General features: G+C 40.1%; 1 protein-coding gene across 2 annotated transcripts in view; it reads right to left on the minus strand.

Annotated features, from left to right (window-relative positions):
• Nucleotides 1-563: 563 nt before the first annotated feature.
• Nucleotides 564-13366, minus strand: part of uchl5 (ubiquitin carboxyl-terminal hydrolase L5) — a 44325-nt gene continuing 31522 nt past the window's right edge. Inside the window, exons 9-11 of one of the 2 annotated variants that reach the window (XM_059647782.1) lie at nucleotides 8979-9092; nucleotides 3380-3478; nucleotides 564-691 (exon numbers count right to left, since the gene is read on the minus strand). In XM_059647782.1, coding sequence (XP_059503765.1) covers nucleotides 632-691; nucleotides 3380-3478; nucleotides 8979-9092 — 273 coding nt within the window. In that variant the 3' untranslated portion in view covers nucleotides 564-631. Of the gene's footprint in view, nucleotides 692-1014; nucleotides 1419-3379; nucleotides 3479-8978; nucleotides 9093-13366 lie in introns of those variants that run through there. The other variant, XM_048540026.2, reaches the window with a different exon arrangement.

Raw genomic sequence — 13366 nt, forward strand, 5'->3', positions numbered from 1 at the left:
TTACGGTGAGCTCCTATCCACAGCCAGACTGCCTACCAAGACAAACCTTCCCAGAGAACAGAAGTCAGACACCAACTTAACATATATGTACATAATTCTCTTCCTGCTTTATGACTGCATAAATCCAAACTGCACTACACAAGTGCCTCCCGGTGTTCAGCTGAAGAACAACAATGTTAATTCTTGGAAAAAGCAAGTAGTCACTGTGAGGTAGTCTTCTCTGACAAATGGCTTGCAGTATTTTTTGCCCTTCACTTGGTTACTGATACTCTCAACTCAGACAGAAGGTTACATTGTGAAGAAACATCTTTACCGGGGAAAATGAAAATGAGGCCGATTTTAAAACTGGAGCATAAATAATATTTTTCTGGATGGCAAGCAGATTTAAATTATTAGGCACCACTTGAATGCAATTTTGTCTTCATGCACAGGGTCTGAATTTGATAGATTTAAAATGGCAAACTCGTACAACAGAGAAAGAAAATATAACTATACTAAATTTACTGGGCTGACGGATGGAGAGATCCCAAAATGCCAGAGGTGAAGGATGAGCAAAACAACTGTAAATTTCACATCTTTATTTGATGTTTTGATCAGTTTTAAATCTATTCTTTCAACAATACAATCACTATTATCCAGAGGAACAAACAGTCCGAATTCCAGCTTTCTGCAATGTTGTCCATGACCCCACCTACCAGATGGAAAAGGGCACAAGAAACAAGAGGGGTAGATTAAATATCAGTCCCAATAAAGATTAAAGATCTTCTCATCTCATTGCCACATGGGCACCTGAGCAGCAATCATTATTTAAGTGACGTATTCCTGAAAATCTCAGGTAGCAATTTGTTGCTTTTTAAACAATAAACAGAATTTTTACCACTAGGATCAAACTCCTGCTTTTCTCCAGGTATTGGTGTGCTCACAGAACTCAAACCTGTAATCAGAGCTTAATTTTACTTCTAGAACGGAAAAAAAAACATACACGGAAGCAGAACAAATATTTATGTCAAACAATTCTTGAAAATAATTTTTATTTAGCATTTATCTTGTCATGCACCTAGACAATGTCAGTACTCAACACAAGACAGAAATCTTTTGAAATTAGGGTTGCACAGTGTCGCAGTACTTCAACAACTTTTAAGGACAGAAAAAGATATATTTTAAAAACCTCTTCCGTATTAAACATGGTACATAGTGCATGCACATGATGCAAATGATGAACATTTAACAGTCTTGTACGAGACATATAATTACAAATGAGAGTGCTTTGCACTCATCAACTATACGAAAAGTCCACTGGTTATAGTTCAGATTCTACTTCTTAAAACAGAATTATCAGCAGCAAATGGTCACAAAGTTAACACAAGGAAGTTTCACTTGGCTTCTTGAGCTTTCTTGGCATTCTGTTTTTCTTTAGCCTGTGTTGGTAAACAGACAGATGATTTTGTCATGTGAATCCAGCAAGATGTACTCAACATCTTTTCTTCCTATATTTTCCACAGTATTCCGTAATTGGGTAGGGTAGATGTACAAGGAAACTACAAATAATCCACCGTTCCACATGCTCAATAATGTCTAGTCCGAAGTATATTGTGTGAAGTATGGTTGGTAATTATACATGAGGAAATTACACCAGTGATTCTTCGCTACGCTGTAATAACTGCACTGCACACATCGTTTGAAACTCCCAATGGTGCTCATAAGCCAAGCCAAGCTGTAAACTTTTCAAGCCATTAGCTAAATTGTAAGTTGCATTTAAGTTACTTTAGACAGTTAAAAAAATTAAAGTCAAAAGATACCCATACATACAAATCCACACATTGCATATTTTCATGCACATGGCCTACTGTCACTTGATCAAAACAACTAAAGCACAAAGAACATCTCCACGTCAAGACAGAAGTCTGCAATCTGTCATTCATGATGCCATAGCTGCGGATTTCTCTGTATCTGTTTCTTCCTAAAATAAGTCATATTCCTGTACACAGTGCCTTTTTTTTCATTAGGACACCATTCCAAGATAACTATTATTGGTTTTGTTAAACACTGTTACAAAGCAGTGGAGCTGTAGGCTCCTCACTGCAAAAAATGCACAGTTCTCGTTTACTAGACTTAGACATTCAATGTGGCAAACATCAATAGAGGTTGTGCAGATCAACATTTTTTGCTTCTGTTCCCTCTTCAGAGATCTTCACATCTGTGCATTACTCCTAAACCCAGTCACCATGTCAAACAGAACCGAGTACAGGCTGGAAAGACCCACACGGGTGGCCTTCCTGTCCTTTCACGAACCGAGTCTCTTGCGTATCCTACTGATGACCATTGGAAGGCTTCAGCCTACTGCCACTGTGATAAATTCAGCAGCAAGCAGACCTGCTGATATTCAGGCATCACAGTAGCAAAAACTGAGTGTTGCTTGGCAATTGATGTGGAGATGGGAGCCTTGACCAAAGTCAATCAATGCCTGATCAGGGACATGGACACAGGGCAGGGAGTACCCATTGAGAATCACCTCCCTGCCCTCATTTTCGATACCCGTTGTCTCCTTACTCCCATGGCCCTCAACTTTGGAGCTCCCCATTCCCTGATAAATCACACATCTTTCGCCCAGGTCCTTGAAGTCAGGGGTGCTTTTCCAGCAGCAGCTAGGTCGCCTTGACAGTGCAGCAAGGTGCAGACGCTCCTGACAGGTTAGTCTCTAACCCCTTGGACTTAAGAGCACAGGAAGGCTGCACCGGTGTTTTTGGAACTGTTCGACTACCAGAAGAATATAGTGACAGTCTTCCTTGGAAGAGACAGTATAGGTCTCTTATCAGGTCTGCAGATGGTAGGCAAGGTACCCAGTGTCAATAGTAGATTCCAGCCTCGGAGGGCAGCTGACCTGGTTACAGGACTACATTGGTGTTACTCATTGAACAGTAACTGGAAGAGCGTACGTAAAATAGCACTGTTTTGTTTTTTTTTTCCTTTTTAAGCTCCCACTCAGGAAAGTAGCTCAGTGCTGCTTTGAAACTCCATAAATAACTTCTTTCAAATCATCAAGTGGAGAATCTCAGTGCAAGATTCCTACCATGCAATGAAAGTACATGGCACCATTGCAAGATAATAGCTGAACCCATAAAGTCTATAAAAATTAAAATACTTTAAATTGATATGCTAATAAAACTGCACAGATAGAAAGCATGTACCGTATCTCCAACATTGAATATCAACAATTGGTGACTAAGACAATGAAAATATACCCCCTAGCACTACAGGTCTATCAAGACCACAAGCAGTACAATTGTTGAAGGAACTGGTTCACTGTCATAAAAGCAATTTAGATACTAAATGTTCACATTTCTTGAATGAGTTACAAATAAAAAAAAGAGATACTTGCCTTTTCTACTAGTGGTATTAACTGCTGATGCTCGGCCAGAGTCTTCAAAAGTTCCATGATAAAGGGCAGATAATTGTGTTTTCTTCTGACATTCTCAATCTGAGATAAGATTTACATAATAAAATGAGCTCATATACTACAATACATACATACAGAACATCCAGTGACACTTATTGAGCACAGCCACCCATGTGATTTGCCAAATTGGTTACTATTTGGAGCTACCACTTTTGGAGGACTGGACTGACAGGGGGGTGCTGGTTCTGATTTGGTAAACTAGTCGACAATAATTAAACTTGCATTCTTAAATAGATTTTCACAGAGAAAACCATTGCTGAGACCGCGTCAGAAAAAAAATTAGAGATGAATCAAAGGCTGAGGTGTTAGATTAGGTATCCCAGCATTTGGTTAAAGATTGTAGAAATAAAGAGGATCTTAGGAGAGGGATGTAGAAATGCAAGGAATTTCAGGACAGAATTCCTGAGACCAGGAGGACAGCAGGATGACTAGGAAAACACTGGAGTTGTTAAGTCTGGAAATAAAACATGCATTACCAAAGGTTTTAAAAGTAGACGGCCTGAAGTAAGATGTGATGAAAATGAAATTAGATACTCTTTGTAAAGGGAGAAGATATGGAGTTGGAAGATTGACAATTGGTGACAGTCAGAAAGAGGATGATGTATGCACAGGCAGCTTGACAGAAACCAGAGACATAGAAGTTGAGGGAGATCGATGGGTCGCTTTCATTTAAAAAGTCAACAGCTTTCTCAGTTGAAGAGACTGAAACTGGATCTGCATATCTTCAAGATCCTGAACAGGATCTGCAATATTTCACAAATATTGATCATCATTCATTACAGCTTGGCAACAAGAGGTGCCCATTTTAGCTTCTGTTTGGCATTCTCAGTGACGAGGGTGAGCTAAATCTTATTAAGTGACATTGTTAGGATGCAAGGCTTTTACCTCATCCATGCATCCACTAGCAAATAATGCCTATTTTTGGATCGATTCTGTCTTGTGTTGCTTTCTCTAACTTTTGTTTATTGTACAAAGCCAATTTATTGCACTGCACAATGCATTTACGAACGTTGTACAGTAACCCACATAAGCACCTTACCTCGTAACAGGGCTGTTTCATGTGCAGCACGCTCCTAATTACTGCACAGCCCACTAAGTATGAAGGATCATTACATGTGACCCTATTTAAACTCTCAGTTCAACTTCACCAGAACTGCAGAAAGCCCAGATTGTTACACTAGCAGATTTTCAGCATCAGCCTTACTGAAGTTAATGGTAATATTGAACCAATATGCAATATTAATTTGTAATAAATCTGAATGAAATGTACATGTGCTTCATACTTCCACAGCATGCGGGGGATGTCATGCCTCACTAACTTGATCCAGTTTTTGTTTGAGGAGGAAACAAAGATGATCGAGGAGGGAAAAACGGTTGATGTCGGCTACACGGATTTCAGTAAAGCCTTTGCCAAGGTCCCTCATGGCAGGCTGGTACAAAAGGTGAAGTCATGCGGTATTCAAGGTGAGCTGCAAAGATGGATACAGAACTGACTTAGTCATAGGAGACAGTGGGTGGTGGCTGAAGGATGCGTTTTGGAATGGAGGAGTTTGACTAGTGTGTCCCAAAGGGATCAGTGCTGGGACCTTTGCTGTTTGTGGTCTATATAAATGATTCAGAGGGAAACGCAGGTGGTCTATTCAGTAGATTGCAGTTAATGAAGAGGACTTTCAGAGGATACAGCAGGATATAAATCAGTTGGAGGTATGGGCAGAAAAATGGCAGTTGAGTAGATGAATTAACAGCACAAATCCTCTTGAATGATTATGATGTGGTAGGCATCACACAGACATGGTTGCAGGGAGCTCAGGGCTGGCAGTTAAACATCCAAGGATTCACAACATATCGAAAAGACAGGGAGGTGGGCAGAGGAGGTGGGGTTGCCTTGTTAGTTAAGAATGGAATTAAATCTACAGCACTAAATGACATAGGGTCAGAAGATGTAGAGTCTGTATGGGTGGAATTGAGGAACCACAAAGGCAAAAAAACTATAATGGGAGTTATGTACAGACCTCCTAACAGTGTTCAGGACCAAGGGCGCAAGATGCACCGAGAAATAAATAGGGCATGTCAGAAAGGCAAGGTCACGGTGATCATGGGGGACTTCAATATGCAGGTGGATTGGGTGAATAATGTTGCTGGTGGATCCAAAGAAAAAGAATTCATGGAATGTTCACAGGATGGCTTTTTGGAACAGCTTGTGATGGAGCCCACAAGGCAGCAGGCTATTCTGGACTTAGTGCTATGTAATGAGCAGACTTTATAAAAGACCTTAAAGTAAGGGAACACTTAGGAGGCAGCGATCATAATATAGTAGAGTTCAGTCTGCAGTTTGAAAGAGAGAAGGCAAAATCGGATGTAATGGTGTTACAGTTAAATAAAGGTAATTACAGGGGCACGAGACAGGAATTGACAAAAATCGACTGGAAGCAGAGCCTAGTGGGGAAGACAGTAGGGCAACAATGGCAGGAGTTTCTGGGTGTAATTGAGGACACAGTACAGAGGTTCATCCCAAAGAAAAGATAGATTATCCGGGGTGGGATTAGACAGTCTTGGCTGACAAAGGAAGTCAGGAAATATATCAAAGAAAAAGAGGCAGCCTATAAGGTGGCCAAGAGCACTGGGAAATCAGAAGATTGGGAAGGCTACAAAAACAAACAGAGGATAACAAAGAGAGCAATAAGGAAGGACAGGATCAAATATGAAGGTAGGCTAGCTTGTAATATTAGAAATGATAGTAAAAGCTTCTTTCAATACATAAGAAACAAACGAGAGGCAAAAGTAGATATTGGGCCGCTTCAAATTGATGCTGGAAGGCTAGTGATGGGAGATAAGGAAATAGCTGAAGAACTTAAGTACTTTGCATCAGTCTTCACAGTGGAAGACATGAGTAGTATGCCAACAATTAGGGAGAGCCAGGGGGCAGAGTTGAGTACGGTAGGCATTACAAAAAAGAAAGTGCTAGAAAAGCTATAGGGTCTAAAAAATTGATAAATCTCCTGGCCCCGATGGGCTACATCCTAGAGTTCTGAGGGAGGTGGCTGAGGAAATAGCAGAGGCTTTGGTCGTGATCTTTCAAAAGTCACTGGAGTCAGGGAATGTCCCAGATGATTGGAAAATTGCTGTTGTAACTCCCTTGTTTAAGAAAGGATCAAGGCAAAAGATGGAAAATTATAGGCCGATTAGCCCAACCTCGGTAGTTGGTAAAATTCTAGAATCCATTGTCAAGGATGAGATTTCTAAATTCCTGGAAGTGCAGGGTCAGATTAAAACAAGTCAGCATGGTTTTAGTAAGGGAGGTTGTGCCTGACAAACCAGTTAGAATTCTTTAAAGAGGTAACAAGTATGTTAGACCAGGGAAACCCAGTAGATGTTATCCATCTAGATTTCCAAAAGGCCTTTGATACAGTGCCTCACTGGAGGCTGCTGAGCAAGGTGAGGGCCCATGGTGTTCGAGGTGAGCTACTGGCTTGGATTGAGGATTGGCTGTCTGACAGAAGGCAGAGTGTTGGGATAAAAGGCTCTTTATCGGAATGGAAACCGGTGACGAGTGGTGTCCCGCAGGGTTCAGTGTTGGGGCCACAGCTGTTCACGTTACATATTAATGATCTGGATGAAGGGACTGGGGGCATTCTGGCGAAGTTTGACGATGATACAAAGACAAGTGGACAGGCAGGTAGCACAGAGGAGGTGGGGAAGCTGCAGAAAGATTTAGACAGTTTAGGAGAGTGGTTCAGGAAATGGCTGATGAAATTCAATGTGAGTAAATGTGAGGTTTTGCACTTTGGAAGAAAGAATACAGGCATGGACTGTTTTCTAAATGGTGAGAAAATTCCCAAGTCAGAAGTGCAAAGGGATCTGGGAGTGTTGGTCCAGGATTCTCTGAAGGTTAACTTGCAGGTAGAGTCCGTGATTAAGAAAGCGAATGTAATGTTGTCGTTTATCTCAAGAGGGTTGGAATATAAAAGCAGTGATGTGCTTCTGAACCTTTATAAAGCTCTAGTTAGGCCCCATTTAGAAGACTGTGTCCAATGTTGGGCCCCATACCTCAGGAAGGGCATACTAGTCCTGGTGCGTGTCCAGCGGAGATTCACACGGATGATCCCTGGAATGGTAGGTTTAACGGATGATGAACAGCTAAGGATCCTGGGATTGTACTCATTAGAGTTTAGAAGGTTGAGGGGAGATCTAATAGAAACTTACAAGATAATGCATGGTTTAAAGGGGTGCACGCTAGGAAGTTGTTTCCGTTAGGCGGGGAGACTAAGGCCCGTGGGCACAGCCTTAAAATTAGAGGGGGTAAATTTAAAACTGAAATGAGACGACATTTCTTCAGCCAGAGAGTGGTGGGCTTGTGGAATTCATTGCCGCAGAGTGCAGCGGAGGCCGGGATGTTGGATGCCTTCAAGGCAGAGATCGACAAATTCTTGATCTCAAAAGGAATCAAGGGCTACGGGGAGAGTGCAGGGAAGTGGTGTTGAAATGCCCATCAGCCATGATTTAAATGGCGGAGTGGACTTGATGGGCCGAATGGCCTTACTTCCACTCCTATGTCTTATAGTCTTATGGAATTCAATCCAGACAAATGTGAGCTGATGCATTTTGGAAGGTCAAGTATGGGTGGAAATTACACAGTGAATCGCAAAACCCTTAGGAGTACTGATATGTCAAGGAATCTGGGTGTGCAGGTCCACAGATACTGAAAGTGACAGCGCAAGTTGATAAGGTGTCAAAAAGGCCTATGGCATGCTTACCTTCATTGGAAGGAGAATCGAGTATAATGATAGGCAAGTTAAGCTGCAGCTTTATAGAACTGTAGTTAGGCCACACTTGGAATATTGCGTACAGTTCTGTTCATCGCGTTACTAGAAGGATGTCGATGCTTAGCTATGAAGAAAGCTTGGTTAGGTTGGATTTGTTTTCACTGGAATGCAGGAGGTTGAGGGGTGACTTGATAGAAGTTCTATACTGAAGAAGGATAATACCAGAAATGTTGATTGCTCCTTTCCTGCAGATGCTGTCTGGTCTGCTGTTCTTCCAGCCTCCTTTTAGTCTACCCTGAAGTTTATAAGATTGTGAATGGCATGGATAGAATGGAAAGTATCAGGCTTTTTTCCACGGTGGAGGGGTTAATTATTAGGGGGCAGAGGTTCAAGGTACAGGGGTGGGGTGGGGTGGAGTTTAAAAGAGGTGTGCAAGGTAAATTTTCACACTGAGTGGTGAGTGCCTAGAACGTACTACCAGATACAATAGTAGCATTCAAGAAGCACCTGGATAAATACATGAAAGGGAAGGGAATAGAAGGATACTGATCCTTTAAGGTAGTTTTAGTATGGAAGGGCAAATGTGACAGCACAGGCTCGGGGAGCCGCAGAGCCTGTTCCTGTGCTGTACTGTTCTTTGTTCTTTCCTCGAAATTGTGCCTGGCTTTCCAAACATGTGCACTCTTGTTTTGCTTTCTTATTAACACACAACAAATTATTCAAATACCTGCGGCTAAATCAGTTTTGATAAAACTCACCTTGTAGCGTTTTAATTTCTGATTTTCCTCTTCGATCAGCATTTGATATTTAGCGACTTCTGACTGAATTGAGTTTATGACACTGTTACTCTGATCTGTATCCATGGGTTCTTCCTGCATAGAAAAAGCACAAAGAACCTTTTTAGTACATTTTCAGCATCTAACCTATTTTAAAGCATCAACTGCACAACTTTTTTTTAAAAGCCTCCAGTTTTGTTTCTCAGTGTACAATTATCAGCTAGGTACAAAGAAATTTGAAAATAAACTAAAATCATGAAAATTTAAACAATAAAACTTGGAAATAACTGCTACCTCACTCAGTTCTCACGATTTGTGATTGCATCTTATAATGGAATCCAGTTAACTCCTTTAAATTCAATGTTGATCCATTCAGGTAATCTAATAATGCAGATATTTTCAGGTCTAAATTCTATGTGGGTCTGTATTTTATGTTATTTAATTCAAATTGTTAGATTATTCATTTTAGTTTTCATCCCAAAAATGACATTTTTCACAGCAGCTAATACAGAGAGACTGTGCCAGGAAGATTCTACAACATCTAAGTTTTAACAGTTTTACAACGGCTGAAAGCTATGAGGGCAGAGGGGATTTAATCAAAATATCTTCAATACAATAACTTCAATATCAGGGTTGAAGAAACAACTGAAAGAGGGATACAGAAAAAGGAAGAAAATTCAAAGGCAGAAAGACACAAATGATTTGGTAGTACAATACAAAATATTAGTGCAGAGCTGTAAAATACAAATTTAGCTCAAGATCAGTCACATAACAAATAGTTAATCCACTCTGAGGGGGGTCAGGTCGAACTTCTGTATAAATGGCAGGGGAAAAGATGACCAGCCAGTGCTTAAATTCAGAAGATATATTATGTTGTAATTAAATAGGTGCAATATAAAAATATCATATCAGCATCAGGAAGAAAAGGTAGAAAATGTCCAACACAAGATAATATTAAAAAGTATCAATGGAAAGAAAAAATGAAGATCTCTCTTTTTCTGTATGAGTCCCAAATGCACAGCACAAAGATGGCTGCAATTCTGAAGAATAAAACAAATTTCAACAGGCTACAACTCTCAGCTTATGGCCATCTTAAATAGTGAAGCAACAAGTGAAAGTTTATTGAACATCTACACTCTGGAGCGTAGATAGTTTTAGCTGGATTTGTGGATCAAATTATTCTAAATAAATATGGAAAATACATTTTATTGTGCAGCATGATTTCACTGGTTGCTCACACAACCCTGGAACCTAAAGGCCAACTACAAGTTTTAAAAGAAAATGCTCAGAGGCTGTCACTCAACACTGCACAATATACAGCCATGAATTAGAATTGAATTTGTTCTTCTTTTTGAAGTTTGAAGTTGGTAAAACATGGGCTATAATCTCCTTCAACATTCTCTCTGATTTTCCTCCCAATGAAACAATTTCGCAGTATGCTGTTGACCGCGAAGTGCAAATCACGTTAGTACACTGCCAGCAATTGCTTCATTCTGCAATTCCAGGACACTAAATTAACAATTTTTCCTCACGTTCATTACAAGCTCCCAGTGCTCGTTTAAAATTAGAGGCAACCCATCGGTATAGCCAAAAAGAGGAAGAAAACATATGAAACCATGTAAAGCAGAGAAACTTCAAAATGAAAGGCGCAAGATGGAAAGAAAAAGAACATTGTGAACATCAATCAGTAGGAAAGTGAGAATTTTGAGGGCAGAACTTTTGTAACGTTACCAGCATGTTATAATGTTACAAGATTCATGATCTTTTTGAATGGAAATCTAGGGAAACATACAAATATACCAAATATTTTAAAACCAGTCTGAAAGTGATAATGCTGCAAGTGCAAATTTCAAGCAGTCTCTGGAGCAAAGCTAAAAATAATCTTGGGGAAAAGCCAAAAAATATGAAAAAAATGTAATGATTATTAAAAAAATCATGTTCAAAGTTGGAGACACTCTCAGAAAGCCTCAAGGTAAAGACTAGCATTGCAACAAGATGGTCAACAAGCGGGTGAAGCAATTGGGGTCCACGTTAATCAGGACCAAACTAAACTGGAGGTATAGTAAATCAGGCTGTAGTTTAAAATCAGGCAGCTAAAGCGTTGACTGTTAGGAATCTCTGCAATGAGAAGGAAGAAAATGGCCCAGAAAATTGGGACAGAAAGAACTGTGGACGCTGTAAATCAGGAACAAAAACAGAAGTTGCTGGAAAAGCTGAGCATGTCTGGCGGCATTGAAGAAAAAGATCAGAGCTAATGTTTCAGGTCCAGTGACCCTTGCTCAGAACCTTCCTCAGTCACTGGACCCGAAACCTTTAATGATTTTTTTTCTTCAATGATGCTGCCAGACCTGCTGAGCTTTTCCAGCAACTTCCGTTTTTGAACCAGAAATTTCAGAGATTTGAGGAGAAAGATACATCAAGTCACAGAAGACCAGGAGAAACAAGGAAATGGTGAAGTAGATGCAATCTGTGATCTTACCTAGGGAGTAACACTATAACAGTTAGGATGTAGAAACCCAACTTCCACAAATAAAGCAACATTAGAGCTTTTCCATAAACTTGAAGTGGCACCCTGCACTCCATAGAAGATGACCAAATTCAATGTTACCTTCCCTGGAAATATCAGAGAGACACAGTGGAAACCATTGATTACATTTATATTTCTAAAGCATTGAGGCCCACAGGATTACTAAGATCCCACTGCCATATATCCTGCAGTGCAAAGTTCACTGCATTATATATTCCTGAGAAAATAGAATTCTCATGTTCCACAATATGTCAAATTCTGTTGAAAACTTGTGTAACAGCCAGTTGGGCTGAGCTCCGCAAGAAATTTCAAGTACACTTCTACTAAAAGGACTGAAAATTTAACCAGGAAAGGGACAACAAACCCAAAGCAACAGTACACCATGACAACTCATTTCTCTTCCACTAGGCTGACTGGTGAAATTGGTCCTCAAGTAAGTTAAATCGGTCAGCAGGCAAAGGGAAGAACAACAACTTGTGGTGTATCCAGGGCTTAATGTAATCAGATACAGCAGCAAGTATTGTATTTGGCCAATATCTCATTTTATCACTTCTGAAGATTTGGAGTCAATGAGTTTCTTCCAGTTCTTTACTCAAATGACCATTTTTCATGTTTAAGTCCAGGCTATGAATACAACTCAATCACAGCAGAATCGCATTCGGTCTTGTATGTGAAGTTTATGTTTTCAGTAGAGAATATTTTGTTTGATTTTTCCCTCACTTAATGCAACGGTGCTGTGGTCTATTACAATACAGCAGCTGCCACCTGAACTGAAACTAGCTCAATCACAGAACAGGAACTGAACAAGGAACCAGCTGGTCTGTTTGATTCAGTTGCAACTTTATAAGTCAAATAGGCCACAAAGAGAGGAGCCGTACGAAAGAGGTTTATGCTAAACAGACACCTGTAAACTAGATGTCACAGAGCACTGGGCTAAGCATTTCATCCAGTCAATGGTGTCACTGGCATTAGAAACACCAAGCAGCTGGGGAAGGATTAGAGACACAGAAGACCCAAACCATAACCAATGGGCCTTGATTATTCCAAAGAGAGATTCAAATTACTCAGAGTAATTTTTAAATTACAGATGGGAAGACTAGATATCATCTTATATTGCCAGCAGCCCTCACTTACCATGAATGAATGAATGATAGCAAAGTACATGACATACAGAAATGTCTGAAGTCAGTCAACGGACGAATTCCAACGATATGCTTTCTATAATTCACAGGCCTCTTCTAAACACTGAAAACAATATTACTGGATCTTTCCAGAAGAAAATGTAGTAAACGGTGAGAATGATAGATTCACGTTTTTAGGGGAAATAGATTGCCGGTATTGGCAGATACATGGGACAACATTTAACACAGGAAAAAGGAAGTGAAGAATGAGGAAAGACAATATGAACTAAACACTGCAACTTTAAAGACAGTAAGCAAGAGTGTATGGAGCAACATTTTCAAGGTGACGAAGTAAGTTGATAAAATTGTTCAAGACAATACAGGATTCTCGGCTTTATAAATAGGGCCAGGATATACCAAAGCAAATAAATCTGTAAACTTATACAAAGTCAGTCTTGGCTGAAATAATGTATCCAATTCTTGGGCCCTAACTTTTGGAAGCAAATCATGCCTTAAAGGAGGGGCAGAGATTTACCAACATATCAGGGCTGAGAGGCTCTTGTTGCAGAGAACCCAAAACAAATTGCAACTGTTCTTCGAGATCAGCAGCGATTCAAAATTAATCAGTGGGTTGGTAAGAACAAATCAGGGGAAACTGTTTACCAGCGAGGGATAACCAGAGGACACTGATTTGAGTTATTTGGCAAAACAACCAGAAACCA

The sequence above is a fragment of the Stegostoma tigrinum genome, chromosome 8 (genome assembly GCF_030684315.1).
Source record: "Stegostoma tigrinum isolate sSteTig4 chromosome 8, sSteTig4.hap1, whole genome shotgun sequence".
In the NCBI taxonomy this organism is placed as follows: Eukaryota; Metazoa; Chordata; class Chondrichthyes; order Orectolobiformes; family Stegostomatidae; genus Stegostoma; species Stegostoma tigrinum.